Source organism: Mya arenaria, chromosome 3, assembly GCF_026914265.1.
Source record: "Mya arenaria isolate MELC-2E11 chromosome 3, ASM2691426v1".
In the NCBI taxonomy this organism is placed as follows: domain Eukaryota; kingdom Metazoa; phylum Mollusca; class Bivalvia; order Myida; family Myidae; genus Mya; species Mya arenaria.
The window spans coordinates 14,540,539-14,561,061 of record NC_069124.1 but is presented as its reverse complement, the minus strand read 5'-3'; the positions used below and the strand labels follow the sequence as shown (position 1 = coordinate 14,561,061).

At 31.5% G+C, this 20,523-nt stretch overlaps 1 protein-coding gene across 7 annotated transcripts in view; it reads right to left on the bottom strand.

The window, feature by feature from the left end:
* Positions 1–20,523, bottom strand: part of LOC128229020 (protocadherin-7-like) — a 29,218-nt gene that overhangs the window by 1,311 nt on the left and 7,384 nt on the right. For 3 of the 7 annotated variants that reach the window (XM_052940647.1, XM_052940649.1, XM_052940652.1), the window contains 5 exons: positions 19,513–19,729; positions 18,738–18,915; positions 14,766–17,121; positions 2,366–5,160; positions 484–622 (listed from right to left, as the gene is read on the bottom strand). In XM_052940647.1, coding sequence (XP_052796607.1) covers positions 484–622; positions 2,366–5,077 — 2,851 coding nt within the window. In that variant the 5' untranslated portion in view covers positions 5,078–5,160; positions 14,766–17,121; positions 18,738–18,915; positions 19,513–19,729. Of the gene's footprint in view, positions 1–483; positions 623–2,365; positions 5,161–7,919; positions 8,101–8,167; positions 8,288–14,765; positions 17,122–18,737; positions 18,916–19,512; positions 19,730–20,523 lie in introns of those variants that run through there. The other 4 variants (XM_052940651.1, XM_052940648.1, XM_052940653.1 and 1 more) reach the window with 4 other exon arrangements.

Here is a 20,523-nt window from a genome sequence, read left to right as displayed (position 1 = left end):
AACAGATATGTTTTTAAAAAAAATACCAATAGCAAGTTTAAAGGGAGTCGTTCACATTTATTAGGGTCAGACATAAAAAATAAAAATGTGTGTGTAAAATGTGAACAAAGTGCTTGTTACAACATCATCAGATGTTCGAATAAGGGCTCTGTTGTTACGGTAATGATTATTTAAAAATGTGACAGAAAAATGCCTTATTTGGCCAAAAGTGCTATTGAAAAAAATGTTAAGCCTGAATTTATTCTTCAAGTGAGTTTCTGCCAGTTGCTGTTTGGTTTATGTTCATAAACAAAGTAAAATTATTCAGTTTCAACAAAGTTTAAAACAATTTTTGCTAAAATGAAATGGGTGAGTGAGTGCCTTTAAGGATGACCATAAGTAATGTAATTTGAAATTATGCCAGGCTCAAGCCCTAAACAATCCTCTAGCTGATTTTTTTTTGGAATTCCTACAATTAAGCAATTAAGTAAGTTGTAGGCTTACCAGGACTGTCAACATGTTGGAGGTCGTTGAGACTGATATTGTCGACGTCACTCCCACCTTGCCCGCTATCCCGCGTACCCAGTTCCCCCGAGTTGTCGCTGGTTGTCTCATCAAGTCGCTTGTGCAGTTCAAGGTCAAGCTAAAAAGGAAGAATGAAGAAAACATATAAAATTGGAAATGGAATCTTTCACACCAATCAACCTGTTTTTTTATCATTTAAGTATTGCCATCTTTTCATTATCAAAGTTGAATAATAATATCTATCACATGTTTCTGGTCTGGATTTAAAAAAAAAAATCTGGAGTGCAAAAAACAGTGTTTCTATCATATAGAAATCAAATGAGCGCCTTATATCTTCTTCAACAGAAATATATATTGAAAATGTAATATCTGTGACTGAATGGCAGCAGGTAATATATTTGCATGGTAACTGAAGTAACCAATTTTGTCTTAACCTAAATTTTACATCACAACAATTATATTACACAAAATATAATATAAGGAGTATTGTTATTTTTTTTTATTGAATTTCCTATCAGCATAATATAAATTATTGGTAGCTTGGGAATTTTTGCATTGAAGAACTTCATGAGGGTGACAAAAAAGTTTACAAAATACAAATCCCTTTTGGCCAATGATTAAGATCTGTGAAAGAACATTTATCTCACTCTTCCTTTCTCTTTTTAATACCTACAGCAGACATTCATACAACATCTTTCCCAAAAGGTTAAGACCCCTAAGTTGTCACCTTTATCATTTTTAATGGACCACAAGACAACAGTAGTGTTTCACATTGGGATACCTCGCAAATGACTAACACATTTGGCCTGTTTTGTTGTATTTACTGATACATAATGATTACCCCGCAAATCACCTGCGATAAGTGGTCTGTCATTGTGGTAGCGTCTTACACTTTAGTTCTCATCCTAAATGCAGTCTTTGAGTTTTTCAAGTTTTTGAACAATTTCGTCATTAAGAATGTTTATTTGACAATCTTTTTGACGCTTTCTATGGACAGTCAGTTCAATTACAAGTTGTGGTTTTGTTTCCTGCGGTAGCTGTATAATAATCAAAATCATCCTATCTTTAGTCAAATGCCCTAATTCGAATTTAACAACACAGAAATCAGCAATGTAATATTTTAATTATTCAACATTTCCAAATTAGCAGCAATTAAAAGTATTTTCGCTTTTCTTCAAAAGACAAAGGTTTGGATGTGTCACACGTAAATAAACGAGCCCTCGTGCAATTATGTTATTGATTTACAAATAGTGTCGACAAGTCGTAAGCTTTAAAGCCAAGGTTACATGCTAAGACAAACTTTGAAATGTATGAACCCAGTACACACCATCTGACTTTGAAATCTTTTGCCCTGTAATTAAATTAGTGACATAACGAAAAGTTTTGACATTTAATAACAGACTGACACACAAGTAAATTGTTGTAATGAAAAGTTGCACAGGAAACCCTCACACTTGCTTGAAAGAGTTAAATGAAAATTAAACTGATTCCAATTAAAGTGGTAAACTCTACGCCAAATTAAATTTTTCTCTTATAATGAAATCAATTAAGATATCTTTTGACTATGTTACAATACAACAACTTAAATTGTTCAAAAATTGAATAAAAATAATAATGTCATAATCAGCGTCAAAGCATGTGATACAAGCAACTTCAAATCATATCCAGCCAAAATACTTTAAACTGATTACAGTGACCGAGTCCCATGATATGAATTCAAAATGTATTCATGTTTTTGAAGGCTGTTAAGATGCCTTTAATTTTAACCCTTTTAACTGTGCTAAATGCATAAAGAATTCTTTGTTTTGCGTACGTTTAAGACTAAGACTAGCTAGAACCTAGTCTAATTTGTATATAATACCTGTTTGACTTGTTCCATATACATGTTGTCTTGGTCGACGGAGGGTCTGGGAGAGTAATCTGACTTGTCTATGTTGTCAAAGTAACCCTTCTGGTAGCCATCTTGAATATTGATGCCGATTTCTGGGACTTTCTCGCTGTCCCTTGAAGTGGACGATGATGATGATGCTGAATCAATCAAGTGTGGATCAATTTCTTTTGATGAAAGATCAGAATTTCTGTTACCCTTTTTTCCTTTTCTACGATTAAACCAGCAGATTTTGACAATGAATATGATCATGACAACTGACAATATTGCTGTTACTATGACGATGCTGACAACAATCCATAAATTTGCCGACATCACTTCTTGCACAAGAGGCTCAGGCGATCCTCTTATAACATAAATGTTTAGTTCAGTCCACGTTTGTATTGATGGGGAGCCACCATCTTTCACTCGGAAATAAAAATGGAACTTTTGACCAATATCAACTTCATGCAGACTTCTGTTTAAAAATAAATTACCGGATTTTACATTAAGGCTGAAAGCATAACTGGCATTGTCCTGTTCGATGAAGTAATACAATTCTGCATTTTCACCATTGTCATAATCTCTTGCCTCAATTTGTAACACCTTCGACCCAACAGCTAGCGAATATGGGATACTCAGGGTGTCGTCATATTCATTTGGGTAAATAATCTCAGGTGCATTATCATTGATATCTGTGATGTAAATGATCACTTGAGCTGCACTTGTTCTACCTCCCATATCTATGGCTTGCACTTGAAACTCGTGAAATGCAATCACCTCCCTGTCAAGCCTTTTATAAGTCTTTATGACACCACTCTCGTGAAAGCTGAAGAATTCCAAAACAGAAGGATCATCAGGGAATTTCAAGCGCACAGTTCCGTTAGGTCCAATATCTGGGTCACTTACAGAAATGTTCCCAACTCCCCAACCTTCTGTAACGTTTTCCGAGACGAAAAATTTCAAAGGGTTTGCAGCAAATACAGGGTCATTGTCATTCAAGTCCTGAATTCTAACAACTACAGTTCCTGTTGATGTTAACGCAGGTTCTCCGTTGTCTTTTGCGGTAACTCGAAATATAATTTCATCACCATGGATTTCTCTATCCAAGGGCACACTTGCTATAACTAATCCAGAGAAAGTGTTAATTTTGAACAATCCGGACAAATCGTTATGTATGGAATATGTAACTTCACCAAATTTACCACTGTCTATGTCAATTGCTGTAACTTGCAAAACAGATGCATCTTTTTCATTGTTTTCATTTATAACTGCCCTGTAAACATCCTCAGTGAATTTAGGTGAATTGTCATTCACATCTTCAACATTGACAATAATATGAGCAAATGTCCGTTGAGGTAGGTCACCGGAGTCTTGGCACAAGATAGAAACGTTATGAAAAGGTTTTGTATCATGATCCAGAGTCTTGTTCAACACTATCTTATAGTGATTGACTATTCCAGCACTAACAATGGTAAAACTATCATCAAGAACATTACAAACCACGCGGCCATTTTTGTTGGAGTCCTTATCTTCAATATTAAGGTGAGAAACAAAACTTCCGATTTCAGATTTCTCTGATAAAACAGTACCTCCTGGGGGCTGATTCAGATTCACAATCGGAGCATTATCGTTCATATCAAGAACCTTAATGTAAACTTCCACTGAGGATGATTTAACAAATTCTCCTTGGTCGTATGCAATAACATTGAATGAGAATTCCTGGTCAGTTTCAAAGTCTATGATTTCACTGGTTACCAAATCTCCATTTGATTTTAAACTGAAAAGGTCAGTGATATGTGTTGAAACTCTGTTGCCAAATTTATAAGACACAGCACCATTGTCATCTGCATCCCGATCTGTTGCCCGAAGTTCAAGCACTGTCGTATCAACTGCAACATTTTCTTGAATAGTTGTAGTGTATGAGGGTCTTTGAAAAGTCGGAACATTATCGTTATTGTCAGTAACGATAATCTGTATTGAGAATGTGCCAGTTTGTTGTGGTGAGCCCCCATCTTCTGCCAAAAGGACAAAATCATATGATGAAGTTTGTTCACGATCTAAGCCAGTTTTCAGTACAAGTTCGAATTCACGATCACTTTCATCTGTTTGAACAGTTCTCAGCTCAAACTCATCAGATTCTGGGGATATGCTGTACATGTGCACGGAGTTGTTCCAGCTTTGATCAAGATCAATTGCAATTCCAGAAACTATTGTTTCGCCTGTGTTGGTAGATTCTGGTATAAAAATCGGTGAGTCAATATTCACAAACTTTGGAGCATTATCATTTTCATCCTCAATATCAATCACTATCTTGATTATCTTAGTCATTTCAGATATGTCTTTGTCAAAAACACCAACGTTAAATTCCACGAGGCATTCATCAAAACAATCAACAAACTCTTCACGATCGATACTATCGCTAGTCCAAAGTAGGCTTGTGTCTGTCTCAATACTAAAATGGAAAACATCGCTATTTCCAGGTGACTTCAAAATCTGAAACTGCAGCTGTTTAAACTTTTCATTTGAAATATCTGCAAAAAGTCCACTATCAAGGGCCACGCTGCCAATGTACGTTTTTGGTTCCCTTTCCTCCCAAACGCTGTACGTTACAGTGGCGTCTTCTTGTGAGAAGACGAAATGTATCAAATATAGCAGAAAAATAAAAATCATTTTGAGGTTTGAATGGATTTGTGCAGACTCCATGATACTCTGTGTTACTGTTTCTGCTCCTAAGTGCTGGTGGTGTTGAACTGAAATGTTCTCATGTCAAAGAGTGTCTCATCTTCCTGAAAATAGATAGTAATTTGAAGGTAAAAATTGCTACTTAAACAAAATAATTATAACTTGCCTTCAAATTCATACAGAGAGTCAATAAAATTTTAACTTTTATAAATAACAAAACATCACTGTAACAAAAATACAATATAAACATTCTTACTTTGCAATTAATAATATTTCAAATTTACTCAACGAAATATTTAACGTAAATACCGGGTGTATGTGTCATTAATCCTTAATAAATGAAATAAACAAACATACACAATGCATATGAATGTAAAATTCTTTTCACACATAAACATCAATAACAATCCCACAGAATTTGATTAACACAAGGAAGTCGCCACACAGTGTGTTCCTCCTTTCCATAAGAAACCTTAGAACTTACAACTGTTAATGTGTCGACCACTAAAATTCAAATAACTTAAAAGTCCAAAATTCAAAAACACTGTTTACCAAAAATGGTCAAAGATGTCCGACCTCAAAACCCTGTTTGTTCTTAATGTATCAATAAACCCCGAAATACTATTTGCACAGAGCCAATGCTAAGTCCAAGTGTATATAGGCTCATAATAAAGCCCAGATGGTCAGTGTAGTCCTTAAAAACCTTTTCACAAATGCTTAATTGCGCGGGCAAACAATCGGCAAACAATCGTAGGAAAATATTTTCACTTGTTTGCTCTAATACAGGTCCTTTCCGTTTGGTAAGCCGTATGGCTTATTGACACCTGCATTTACAGAAATGATTACCTTTCTAGTAGTAAATCCGGTGAATAAATATTGCAGATTTTTTTGTATCAAGTTATATAGGAACTACTACTAACGATGTAACAATCCAAACCATGTATTCAGTACTAAGCAGTTGCTTAATTTTAAGGACATCTTAAAGTAGGAAAGATTTATTAACTGTCTAATGCAAAAAAATACTTATCTAAATTTTGACACAATGTTTGGTAATATTTATAAAAGATGAAACGTAGATGAAAGGATGACATTAAAAACAAACACTTGAAAACTTGTCTTAATGACAAGATAATCTACAGTAAGCTACTGGAATCTGTCCCTATTTGTAAACAACAGCTTACAAACTATACACATTACATGAATGTTTTGGTATGGAATTGATTGGATTTATAATGCAATTATGTTTAAAATGTTAATGGGATACATCACAGAGATTTGGTATTCCTCTATTTCTACTTAAAGATGCACTCTTACTCCCAAATAAGACTTACCACAATTAATACTATTGTTTTAATTTCCCAAAAAGAGTAAATAAATGTTGAAAACAATGGTTCTTATTAAGGATACCGAGTTTAATTTGAAAGAAATGTGCATGAAACATGGTACATTTGTATTTCTACCTTATGGGAGTATAGTAGATCACAGTAAATCCTTTAGCATTCACCAATCATTTAATATTTTTACGTTTTCTGTTATTAAATACAGGGTTATAGACTTGTTATCCGTTATAAATATTTACCATAAATGCATTATTTAGTAAGTAAGTTAAAGGTATATCAGTCAAAATTGATATTTGTTATACATGTGTATGCATTGATTTTAGAATAAGAGTGTCACTTTAAACCCGTGTATGCATAGTAATTTCACTGTTAGATGCACAAGTTCAATGGAAATAATTGAAGCTCACTTCATGGGACCCTAAAAAATGTCTTTGTTTAAATATATATTTTTCCATTGACTAATGAAAAAAATATGGACAAAACAACTCACAGGGCCTCAATTGTGAGAATATCTTACCCCGTACCCTCAAATTTATAATTGCCATGCAAAATTATATATTGCATTTCTTTCAAACTCACAATTTCACTCGCAATTTTAAACCACAAGTAATAATTACCACAGCTTTTCATATTTTATCTTTTTAACAATCAACCACAATTCAATTAATGCACTAAATCAGTAAAAAAATACACAGAAGAAGATAATTTTTTCAAAATGCCATGTTTTGGATAGCAGAATAATTGAAAAAAATGTACAATTCATTTTATTATACTTTAAGATTGACACCCCAAATTAATTGCTGACATTTTGATCTACAGAAGATGTTATATATGATAAACAATACAATTTGAATGTGAAAGTTCACCATTTCATATTATATCAGAAAATAAAATAGACATTAAATACAAGGGCCCTTGAATAAATACTGATTTCGTGTTGTGACAGAAACAGAAATCCTCCCTTCACATTGCTTAATGGTGGTTACAGAATAAAGTCAACAGACTTTCTCCACTTGAAAATAATCCTTAAATGTAACATTTTAGTCAAACTTTTGATGTATATACAGCTAAATAAAGACACTTTCTGGACAAGGACCCTTATTTTGTTTGTATTAAGTAAGAATTATATTTGACATCTACTCCGACTGAACTAAGAATAGTAAAACAAGTTTTATTTTCGGCAATTAAGCCACCTTATAAGAATAAGCCATTTTCAAATTGAAACTTCAAATGAACAATTTGGTATGAATTAATGTTAAATTCAATAGCTATTAATTGCAAAATTATGTTTAATCAGTACCTTTTATGCACTTCAAAGAAAGTTGGGTTAAATGCTTAAAAATTGCACAATATAAAAGAGTGCCAATGATATCTTTTATATGTTATGTGCTTAAACTCAGTTGATGGTTGTTATTAAATTGATTATGAATCTATAACAATATGCAAAATAATTTATTTCATATCTTCAACTATTTATACAACCAAATTTTATAGATTTCCATAATATCACTATCTCAACTTACTCAATGTTTAAATCCACACACTATTTTTTTTGCAAAACTATTTTCTTTAAAATGACAAATATTGTTAGATTTAAGTACATTAAAAATCCGTTCCAACTCAAGTCACCATCAATAAAATTTCAACTTCACAAAGCAACATTTTTTTAAACTTATTGCGAGCGAATACAAATAAATCCCACGATTCCCGCCCATGAGTTTAGTTCGATGAATCCGAACTTGTGAAAAATAAAATGCCAGCTTTTACGAACCCGGCATGGAGTCCATTGTATCCCCAGCAAGCAGCGATAGGTTTTAACGCAAATTATTACCTCCGACTCTCCAACAAAAGGGACCAGGGACAGTGACGATGTGTTATTAGACTAATCTTGTTTACCCATAATGCCCGAACAAATTATTCATTTGTCCACAGCCATAATATCATTAGAAAACAATGATTACCCTATTTGAGTATAAGAACAAACATAACACTAATTCAAGCAATTCATAAAGATTGGCTTGCAAATTGACAAAGAGGTCTTACTAAGCATTAACGGAACTAATGAATAATTAGGGAACGTACATTTTGGCCACAATTTACGAAACAAAATAAAGCTGTAATAATTATGTTTTCTTTATGATAACTTGTTAACCACATTTTCAAAAAAACTTGCAACGTAATTAGACTTTTATCGTATGTTTGATCTACAAAGAAAGTAAACTTATTTGGTCCCGGGTGTCCCGTCTTCTTTAACAGTAATTGGTCAATTTTCTACATTTTTTTCTGCACTCATTTACAATAATTTTCAAGCAAGATATATTTCCACTGTTACACAAGAACAAAGTAAAATATTTTAAATTTTATAAACATTTCTGAATATGATTTTTTTTTATTACTATTTTCATTCCTTGGACGCAATAACTTTGGCAACATTACGTTGAGCCCGAGGTCTGATTAGCATCAGAAACATAAGACAACAACAGATAGGATTTACACCAAATAAATATATAATGCACAAAAATCTGTGTCTTATTAAAATACAAACAACTAATTATCCGAAATCAATAATTAATTAGGGTATCATCCTACAGTATACCATTATTATATAAATCTGTTGCTCCGGGCTTTCAGATTGCATTAAATATGTATGACCAAGGTTTCTGTCCTCAATGTTAGCAGCATAATGCTGTGCACTTAGTCCCAGGTCTGAAATAATCTGAATACTTTATTGGTGTTTTCCTCAGTTTTTTAACCAAGCATATACCCGATTGCTCTGGTATATAACTCTCTTTCAATAATTTTAATCTCAACAACATGTAATCTATGCTTTGTGGGAGTACAGGGAGATGTTTCATTCGGAAAAGTCTTCATGTCCGGAAGTTTTGAAACAATTTTTCTTCACTTACTTTACATGAACTCTTTGTCTCAGTAATTATGATCACTGCATTGTGCTGCAAAAATTAAAGACACCTTATTTGTTATTTTAATACTCTGACCAGAATATTCTTGCAATTGACCTTACGACAGCAGCTACAAAGCCACGCCCCCTCAAATCAAGGGAGCAAACTCTGTCTATGCCGGACAAACAAACAAGGAAGCAATGGCATCTCGCGTCGTTTCACTTTCCGATATTCTTGACAGTTTTGGGTCAAATTGCTGTTGTTGTGGTTTTTGTAGATTTTCATTTGATGCATTTCTAACTTCTTCTAAAAATGTGAGTTTTGTTTTCAATCCAGCTTAATAAAATTAACAAGTACAGGCTGTTTAAGGATTAAATATAAAATAAAACAGTTCTGTATTTATGCACCAAAGCATACATTATGCAAAGACACCTGCTGATAGTCACTAACTCCGACAGTTATCAAGTTTTATTCCAGAAAAGAAGCCCATTTTGCAATTATTTTAATATAAACTCTTATTGCACAATTTCAGGGAACGTTGGTTTGTGATTAAAGTACTTACAAATTCAGATGACATGCTTTGGTCACATGCCTGCCTCATTCAAGTACAAGATGAAGACATCTGAATTTAAATTGATGACACAGAATTAACGAAAACGATTATTGCTTCGCCTCATTTACTTCAAGAAACAGCTAATGGAATATCGAGCTGCTGTCATTATTATAATATATCTTATATTTTACGTCATATCTGGTAAATCTGATATTTGATATTATCAATAAAAAGCTATATATGGTCTCAAAAAATGTGATATTTGCAATAAATCTATGAGTATTTTTGTTCCATCTCAGTTGTTCTTTATGATTTATGTCCAATCTATCGACCAAATCAGAATGTAACCAACGATTTATGTATCATTTTTATGCATTTTATTAAAAAAATAGCTCTAATGTTTAATCTAGAAACACATATTTTAAAGATCTTAAGAATCTAATCTGCTTTGGATTAGTAAGGTTTTAGTTTACAAGAGACTACATATTCAAATTAGTATTTGATTAATTATCATCAGTCTACTCTACACTGTACACAACGAAATATTGAAATTTTCTATTATAATTTGGCAGTGAACGGCTGAAGAATTGTTCAAACATTTTTGTTATTGAATGATTATTATTGATAAAGAATTAAATACAAAATTGACTATGTCTGAAACCAAGCAAAGTTAATGTTTAATTTTCCCACATTTTGAATAATTTACCACAATCTAAAACAGCCTACATAAATATACAAACATCTTATTATTTTCAAAATGGTTTTACCCCATTGAGATACAGAATAAATCAAAGTGGCAATCTTTTACAGATTCAAAAATGTGAAATCTTTAAGGGTTATCATTATCTGCAATAAAATTCATTTTGTAAATGTAGGAGTCAAATAAAATACATTGCAAACAATATTTCTAATGGAAGTGTCAAATTAGAAAAAGAGGTACAAATATTGACTGAAACGCTTCAAGTCAAATAATGTAACACTGTTAAAATGGCCTACTGTTTGCAGTTTGCCTTTTATTGAAATGTCTGACTTTTCCATACAAGTTTCATAATAAAAGCTAATAAATAGTTGTAGAAAGAAGTTGAACAACTAATGTTACCGCATTCAAAATATAAAAAATAACTCACAATGCATTTGGCATCTCTATAACCCAACTGAAAATGTCAAATACTTTTGAAGCCTAATGTCAATAATATTTAAGAGTATTGCAGAATTCTTTTTAACCACACACTATTCCTGAGTCTTTGATAGTATCATATTTAAGAGATGATCATAGAAAAAACACCTTAATACTCACTCAATGCTGTTTTGGGCTGGCATCTTTAAATTCCAATTAAAAAATTTTGTTTAATAACATTTTGGACAAGACTACAAGTACATGTATAATTCAATCACGTCTTTTTTTTTATGACCACGACTAGTTCCCAAATCAGTGCATCAACTGCCTCAGAAATCCACATTATATCCTTCTTATTTCTTTATTCACATATTTTTCCTCTCAACTGAAGCTTGAAGAATCAGAAGTTTAAAAGATACAATCTGATACTAGTAATCTACTGATATGAATCAACACAATTATGAAACTAACTGATCATTATCTATCAATTTTTGATACCTATATATTTCAATTCACAAAACATTTTAAATAGTGTCAATGTTAACTTGGTTCCAGTTGTCAAGAGCGCTAAAATTCTCTTAGCACCCAATACCAATCACGCCTTCCAAGTTATCTAGTTTGTGTTTCAAGCATTATACCTATGGCAATGGAACAAGGAAATTAGCACAAATTATCACATTTCAGAAATTGCCAATGTTGACCAATAGCGGACATGTCAACAACATTTTGGTGACAATATCATTTCGATACCATCTTTCCTCATGGAACCACTTACACTGAGTTACGTAACGCTAATGTATCAACCAGACAGGGAATTAATTATTTAAGTACTACATAAAAATTATATTGTCTACAAAGGACTTTGTCGTGTACTTTCTCCTAATGAATTCCTTTGTTAAAGAAAATGTTTGTGAGAACTGAAATCAGAATGATTTTTTTTATATATATAATGATGTACAACCATCACTAACCACATGTGAATGGAAAATCTCTTCTTCTCATTTTGAGCTGAACAAGGGGCATAACTCCATACAAATTTAAGCCCTATATAATACTGATAGGACAAGATCCACTAGAAATTGTAGTGTCATTGCAAGATAAACAAGAGTGGTCGTATTCAATAAATTTAAAACTTAAAATTTAAGATTAGAAAATAAGAGTTTTGATTGGTCTGTATATTTAACTGGCCAATAGGTTGAATTGAATCACCTTGGCTAAGAGTTACATGTAGGATAAGATCATCATTGAATATTGACCCATATATATATATGTGTAATAGTACCATTTTAGTTTGAGGAAAGTGCTTCTGGTGATGGTTATAACATAAATAACTTATTGTAACATATACAAGCATGGACAAGGAGACATGATAATAATCGATTGCTTGATAGTGATTACGACTGCCCTCGTTTATTGCCAACTTTGTTTAACAAAAAAAAGGTATTGAATCCTGTCAAAATGCATTTTTTTGTCCAGGTTTATGTGACTAGTTAATCTCTCCATTGGCTGAACAGTTATGAATATTTACATCAGAGCGGTTAATTCTGCGCCATGTCAATTATATGTACCTGAATAAAACTGTTCACCCCTTTTTTGCATCTGCTGGTACTATTGACATACATCTGCTGCAAACAGCAGTAACAACAACATCCTCACCTCTCCCCTGCCAAATTATGATGATAAAACATTACTGGTCCAAAAGTAATCCCACCACAACCCAGTGCCCCTACCCGGCACCCTAGGCAGCCATTATAGCTCACCACAACCCTGTGTCCAGTCAGCTGGTCATTCTACAGTTTGGCCTAGCAATTAACATGTCAACACTGTGGTCATTAGTTATGTCACCTACCACAGATATTTTTTAATACGCTGTCTTTGGTGCCATCTTCATTTTAGCTACTAAACCGGCTCCATTTGGTAAATTAATTTGTCCTAATTGTCCACAAACATCTAAAATATTTGGTAACAACCTACAGCACATTTATCATAAAAATGTTAAAGTTCATAGTCTAGACCAAATTTCATACCAATGGCAATCAACTTATATCAAAATTAGTAAGATTATTTTTAACCAGTAACATAGCAATACATGAACATTCATGATATGGTCATTATTTACTTATCTTAATTGTTTCATGGCTTGCCAACATAAAATCTAACTCATCTTCCTTTAAGAAAGTTGTTGAAATTAAAATCCTCTATTGAATTATTTGACTGTTCAAAGTTCTTAATTGTTTGTTTTGATTAAATAATTCAAAAAATATATTTGAGGAGAACAGTAGCTTTTAAATTACAAACTTAAGAAATATATGGAAATCATACAATTATATCATTTAGAAAATGAATTGAATTTGAAACTAATAGACAAAGTTGAACATTTTTACACAAAACTTTACCAATTCAAAATGATTCTGTGGTAAATGAGGTGTGTGGGTACAACTTAAGTTGATCGGATTAGATTAAAATGGCATCTTAATGATGAAAATCTTATTTTGCACACCCCATTTCAAGCCCATATCCTTCTATCAGATTTCTGTTAATTGCATTTTTTCTCTCGTTGGACTATATCCCCATGTTTTGAGGGACCCCTACGAAGTAATGGACCCCTTGTGACCCCAAATTTGACAGGTAAAATGTCCATATGGATCATTACTAATCAACACTAAGATCCAGATCTAAATTAACATCAAATGTTTTTCAACATTTGTAAATAGGAAATACTTTAAGAAGCACTGATATGTTGGAAAATGAAAATGATATCTGACAGGGGTAATGAAGTGTTAAACTGACAATTTAATCCATTCTTGAAACATATTAGTCATATTTGATCACTTAATCATCATTTAAAATATTTTTAACAGTAAAAACGTGAAACATCAAGAATTTAGCTCAAAAACTGTCTATTTTATAAAAGTAATACAAATAACTACATGTAGTATCCGATAATTCAACAAAAGTGATTCAAAGTGATATGGATAGGGGATGGGGCCACAACTGTCATGCACCCCCCACCAATCCCAAAGAAAAGTTGTGCCCCCTCTAATGTAAAATACTGGGTCTGCCCCTCTTCCAAGTCCCAAAGAATAGCCATAGTTTTCCATAATTGCAATAGTTGCTATTTTGTTGAAATTATAATAATTCATCTTCATAAACCAAAACGAGCATCAAAATTAAAAATAACTTAGAATCAGGATGATTTCATATCTTTCTCATTATCTTGTCTTTTTAATCACTCACCCAACAGAAATAAAACTCCATTCACTTTCATTCAGCGTCTAGTTCTCGTCATTCAACTCCCAGAAGACACACAATGTAATCAGGTAGTAATTTTTGATAAATATTCATAAAAGAATTATTGACAAATAAAGAATCATCAACTTTCTCATGTTTTACAAATGAGGAAATTACCCAACATAAAATATTCTTTGTCCACATAAAAATCGTTTTTCAGTAAACTCTACGGAATGAAGAATAAATGATTTGAAATTATCAATTGTTATAATTTGCAGCATCAAAAGCAGATGCCAAATAATTAATGTCGTTTTTTCACTTGAAAAGAACAAAACTGAAAAATTATTTAAACCAGAGATATGGGCCTTGCTACACATGTGCACACTGTCTCTTGCAACATGTTTGCTAAGTTTCATGTGAATGTCTTGGTCGATTTTTGACTTATGGCCTAGCTTAAAGTTTACAACAACACCAATGACAACACTAGGGATATCACATAACTCTCTACATGTACATTGAATGTTATTTTTCTTTCAAAAAACAGTAAAAAAAGAGCTTAGATAAATACCTTTTCTCCAATTTCAGAATCCACAACTGTTGAGTGCTCCAAATCCTCACATTCTGAAATAATTACAAAAATTGCTTGACTTATATCAAATTAGCATCAAGATGGCAATTGACTTAAATTGATTAAATGCAGTAATTAAGATATTTGGTTACCATTATCTTATTTAATTTTTAAATTACAGTCTAAAAGCATTCTGACACATGATACGCCATCGATTTACCATGGTAAATATTCATCTACAGCAATCAAACTTTAATTTCTATACAGTGTATTGTTTTCAAGCATCCATGAGAAATGAAAAAAATAGAAAAGATTACTTCTTGGATCCAAGATTTTTTTGTTCTACATTTTGTTCTTGAATGATATGTTGATATTAAAATATTCCTCAGTAATTAATTTCTATATGTGATTATTTTTCTATAAAATATATAGCCTTCTTATTATCAACAAAGTTATGACGTTTTTGTAACATCAAGGATTTTCATTAATTATTCAGTCATTTCTTCCTAAATCAAAGAAACTTTGTCTAAATTTACCAATAAACTTTTAAGAAATGTTGTTCAGAATAAGCGATTGTATGATACTTTCTTTCAATAGGATGGCGCCTAAATTCATAGACTCTCTTTTGACGGAAAATATGGCATAATGCAGTTGAAAGATATGTTATACTTGTATTTATTACAAAGGTTCAACAGCAAAAGAACCACAATTGAATACAAACTCTTGTCTTTTTGGTCGTAATTGGCCAAGGCAAAAATGGTAAAGATGTTTACACCTAAAGCAATTCTGCCAGAGTGATTAACCTATAATTTTACACAAATGAGTATGTTCATTGTTCAAATAAAATTGTATAAAATTTCACATGAATATCTTAATAAAATTGTACGAAATTTCATGTGAATATCTTAAATTGTATGAAATTTCAAGTGAATATCTTAAATTGTATGAAATTTCATGTGAATATCTTAAACGGTTTAATTTAAATATTGCACAGTTGAATGCAGCCGCTGCCAACAACACCAAGGCAATACAATATATCAACTTTATCTTGGATAAAAACAGACAAGCTTAAACTACAACCTTTTAGCCGCAAACTATGTTCTTTTGTTCAACAATCGCCCAACATACATCGGTATTTTATTTACATTAACGTGCAAATGCATTTAACTGAATAAAAAATCAAGCCCTTGTTTAGCCATTAACAAATCAGATAGATTTACAAAAAGTGGGAGGAGAAGCCTGATAAAAGAGCACTTCTTTGGCACTCTTCAAATAGGAAACAACAAAAGGTACAGTGCTCTTCAAATAGGAGATACAATAGTGGATCAATGGGATTCATGAAATTATTAACAGCTCATTTATTAATAAAATGCCTCTTGATTTACAAATATTCAACCTATGGCACTGAAATTATAGTTGTGACAGAAATAGAAGAAAAAGTTTTAAATTTTATTGTACTTTTTTGTACCCAATTCAAATAAACTTAATGTAATTATATTTTATCTCAATGGGGTATTGATAGCATTTATACAATCTAAATGGAAAATTCCTCATTTTTTCAAATGTATTTCACATCTGTGAAATCTGTATTTTTTCAAAAGTATTTTACATCTGTGAAACTTAAATAGTTAACCAATTAGGTTTGTAAAGTGACTAATTTCTTTCTATTTTTTTCTTTCACATTTTATTGTCAAACAAAAAGACCCAATTATCAAACATTTGTTTTGCAGATGACCATCATACAAATAAAAACAAATCGAAATAATGAACGATGAAAAAATAATTAAAATAAATCATAAAACTGAATGTCTGGTGTGCTCAGTATATAAAATATTTTAACATTTTGATAAATAGACCCTTCAATTTTGAAACATAACAATTATATCAAAACACATAAATCTTTAAATAAAGCCACTAAAGAAATTCTTATTTTGTTAATATCCATGAATTATAAAATAAGTTTTATTTACCTTTGAATTCCATGCATAAATCTTCAAAATATTTCATATCTTCATTTTATCTCAATCACGTACAAATGATATTTTTCCCTTTTTAATGGGAGGAACACAAAATCTTGCTAAGTCATAATATTATAACTAAGTCATCCCACTAATATTCATCTGATACAAGAGAATGCAATATAACTTTATCCTCACAATTCACTTTTTAATCTAGATATGATAATTTAATGAGAAACTTTCCACATGATATTATATTGGGAAGCTGCATGGAGCCAGCATATATAAAGATGTAAGCAGTATCTCTCTCAACCTACTGAGTGTCACAGCTCGCTGAAGTAAATAATTTCCCACAAATGCCGCTAATCCCACGATTACTGTCGACAAATAAAATAAATCTGAAAAAAGACATTGAACACAGGTTGTCAGAAGAAGGCGACAAAGTGTATCATTGATTAGTCGAGCTCTTTTGCATCGTTTATGTAGTCATGAATATTTGATCAGACGAGCACTTCGCGTGAGTTTCTTTATGAAATTTAAATTGGAACCTTGGCACAACACTGTATGTGAAATATCCTTTCCAATAGTGCTAGCGCTTTTCACTGACCGATATTCCAGAAAAAAACAAAAAACTAACATAAATCTTTAAATCAAAAACAGTAGAAAATACACATACACCTTGATTAAATTTCCAGCCAACTATTAATTCAATTCCACTTTCATTATATGTTAAAATCATGTTATATTTTTACTTTTAAATTTATCTAAAAAGCTATTAACACATGTTGTTTTTTCAAAACCTTGGCATTCAATCAAAAGAAGGAGAAACTGAAAACATCAAAGACATTTCATGGGAAAACAAGTGACATAAATGCTTCAATACCCTGATATCAAAAACAAATTCAGACATGAATTTTAGGTAATTTTCTAAAGCAAAAATGTTACATCTTAATTAAGCACTTGTCTTGCATAAGAAAATAAGTGTTTGATTTCAACAAAGATAATTTTTGGATTGCATGGTCATAAAAAAGCTCTAATCCAATTAAGTAATTTTCTATAATTTAAGCTTTTTAAAACTGAAATTTTATTATTTGAAAGGTGAAGTGATCTTTGAGATAGCGACAATAAATTAATTTCACTTTTCACACCATACCTCTGGATGTCTTGTAAAATGGTTTTAAGACCAAAGTGTTGACTTATAAAAGTCAAAATATATCTCGTTTGATCATATTGCTTCTCCATCATAATTGAAATTAGAGTGCATAGTTTATGACTTATTGCTTACTGAAGATCAGTTAAAAATATTTTTTAATGCATGATCCCTTCATTTTTTTTAATATTGATACAGAATGATTGTTTTATGACATTTTGTTACTAAGGTTGAAAAAAAAGAAATGCATTATCTGTTAATCTTTTAACATTTTTTGCTTTATATAAAATTATGACCACACATTTTTCTTTTTTACCCATTTTTTAGTTAGGAAAATGGCACGTTTCTGATTTTTTTCACAGTAATCTTACAACCTGGTCCTGGGTCAAATATTTTTAAATCAATAATTTTAACATAAGTACAAGTATTTTATCAAGTAAATTCAAGTTGTTGTTTTTTCGTTATTTCATATGAAATGGGCATTATAAAGAAGAACTAAATCATCTTTTCCATTTGAGTGTCTTCAGTTTTTACAGTAAGTTTTCAGTCCTTACATTTTAAAAAAACAACAACAGTGAACTCTCAATTAGTGCATGAATTTTTATAGGTAAATAATCAGCCCAATTGGCAGACTTTTATTATAGAATGTTATACAATCATGCTAATAGAATTGAAATGAAAAGCACACTTATTATAAATAACATTTCAATTTGATACTTAAAATAATTACAATTTCATGAATTTGCAATTCATGTAATAATAACCAATTTGAGTATGTTCCGAAATATCATGTCTATATGGTAACTTGTAACAAGATTTAATGAAGTTATTACAATAATGATTACTCTGATAACTTTTCCTAACCCCATTTTATTCAATTCCAACACTCTTATCCATATTGTGAGATCATATTTCTCTTTTTGTTCCAATCTCCACATCTTTAGCGAAATAACCTTTCAAAGTCCTGTCAGAGATTATCAATGATCAGCAAACTATTATCTTTGAAAGTCAAATTTCTATCATCATAGACAATCCTATCTCTCTGAAAAGAGAAAAAATAAGCATTAAACAATCAATGATATACAAGTAATGTACTTCGATATTACTATTATGCCTAGTTTGGGTGAATTTGCAATATATACACAGTAAAGAAGGGTTAGATTATCTTGATCAAAAAATGAAATATAACATGGACTCAAAACAAGGGGGTCTATATGTGAATACTGAAGAAAGATTGTATCTATTTAACAATATGAGAACAAGATACAAGTGCAAACATAAGCATGGCAAGCAAAGGTCAAGGTCATTTAATGTTCTCATACCATGAAGGGCCATAAATCAACTATTATTAAAGTACATGAAATATGAACCTTGCTACAAATGTGCCCATTGTCACTCATTGTCACTCATATGTGTACTTTCATCCGAATGTCTGCCAGTAGTACCATGTATTTAGTTCATTCGAATAACTTACACATTTTTTGTGACGATTAAGAACAAGTTTAGGATTATTCTGCGAAAATTCAAAAATAAAAACAATCCTGGAATCATAATTTGAAAAAAAAAAATTAAGGGAAAATAAACCATAACCTCATGAGAGGCCCTGACAAGGTTTTTATCATGGTTATGTTTTTTTTACCATGGTCATTGGTATTCCAACCAGCACTGGATTAGCATCCAAGGATGATCCTTCTAGACCGTGCATGGAGGCCCTGGAAACAGTCTATGTTGGAAAAGCCCTGCCTGGTCATTTTGAGGCCCTAACCAGGGTCGGTGGGAAACAGCAGATGAGAATTGTATGGCCTTGGTTCACACGATGAACACATGAGGTGGATTTTCCTACCCTCGTTTTGATCCTGAAATTACAAGAGTGTTCTTGTGACAGTTCATGTATGTGTTCGCTTGTTCAGGAATTTGATATACATACAATATTGTGTGGGTGTGAAATAATTTTCAAAACATTTTTATAAGTCTGAAAAAATGAAACTGCCTCTGTATTGCTTAAAGAATTCATACACAAATAAAGACCAAAGTGGAGACAAGTTCCTGTATCATTAAATTCAAACCATGCACATTGAAGGTACTAGTTCAATGACTTTATATTTGAAATAAAAAAAAAAATCTTTGTTTAAATTATTTGTTTTATCTACTTTTATAGAACAAACACAAAACAGCAACTGGCAGATATTTATTAAGACAGAATTTTGTAATCCCTAGCCAAAAATTGTTCCATTTTATGTTATATTTTTTATATTTATATGTCAAATAATAGCTTATATATTAACCTGTGTTAATGCGTTATCATTGTTACAACATTTTGTCCACATTTAAGAAGAAATGATTTTTATTTTGTATTTGACCCTATAAACATAAAGACCTTTAGTTGTTCTTTGGAGAATATCAAAATTTAACACATTTCTGCACGCCAGTATCCTTATGTGCAACTATCAAAAATGATATAAAAAGGCAGGGAAATAGATATCATACTCAATTATTCACTGTCAAAAGATTCAAAACATTGTACAGAATTAAGACATTAGGTCTGTATTAATGTAAAATAACAGACACATATCCATTAACTCAATGGTCTGTGACAACATAATTTACTTATGTGAATGATTTCAATCATATCATCCTAAAGCCAGATACA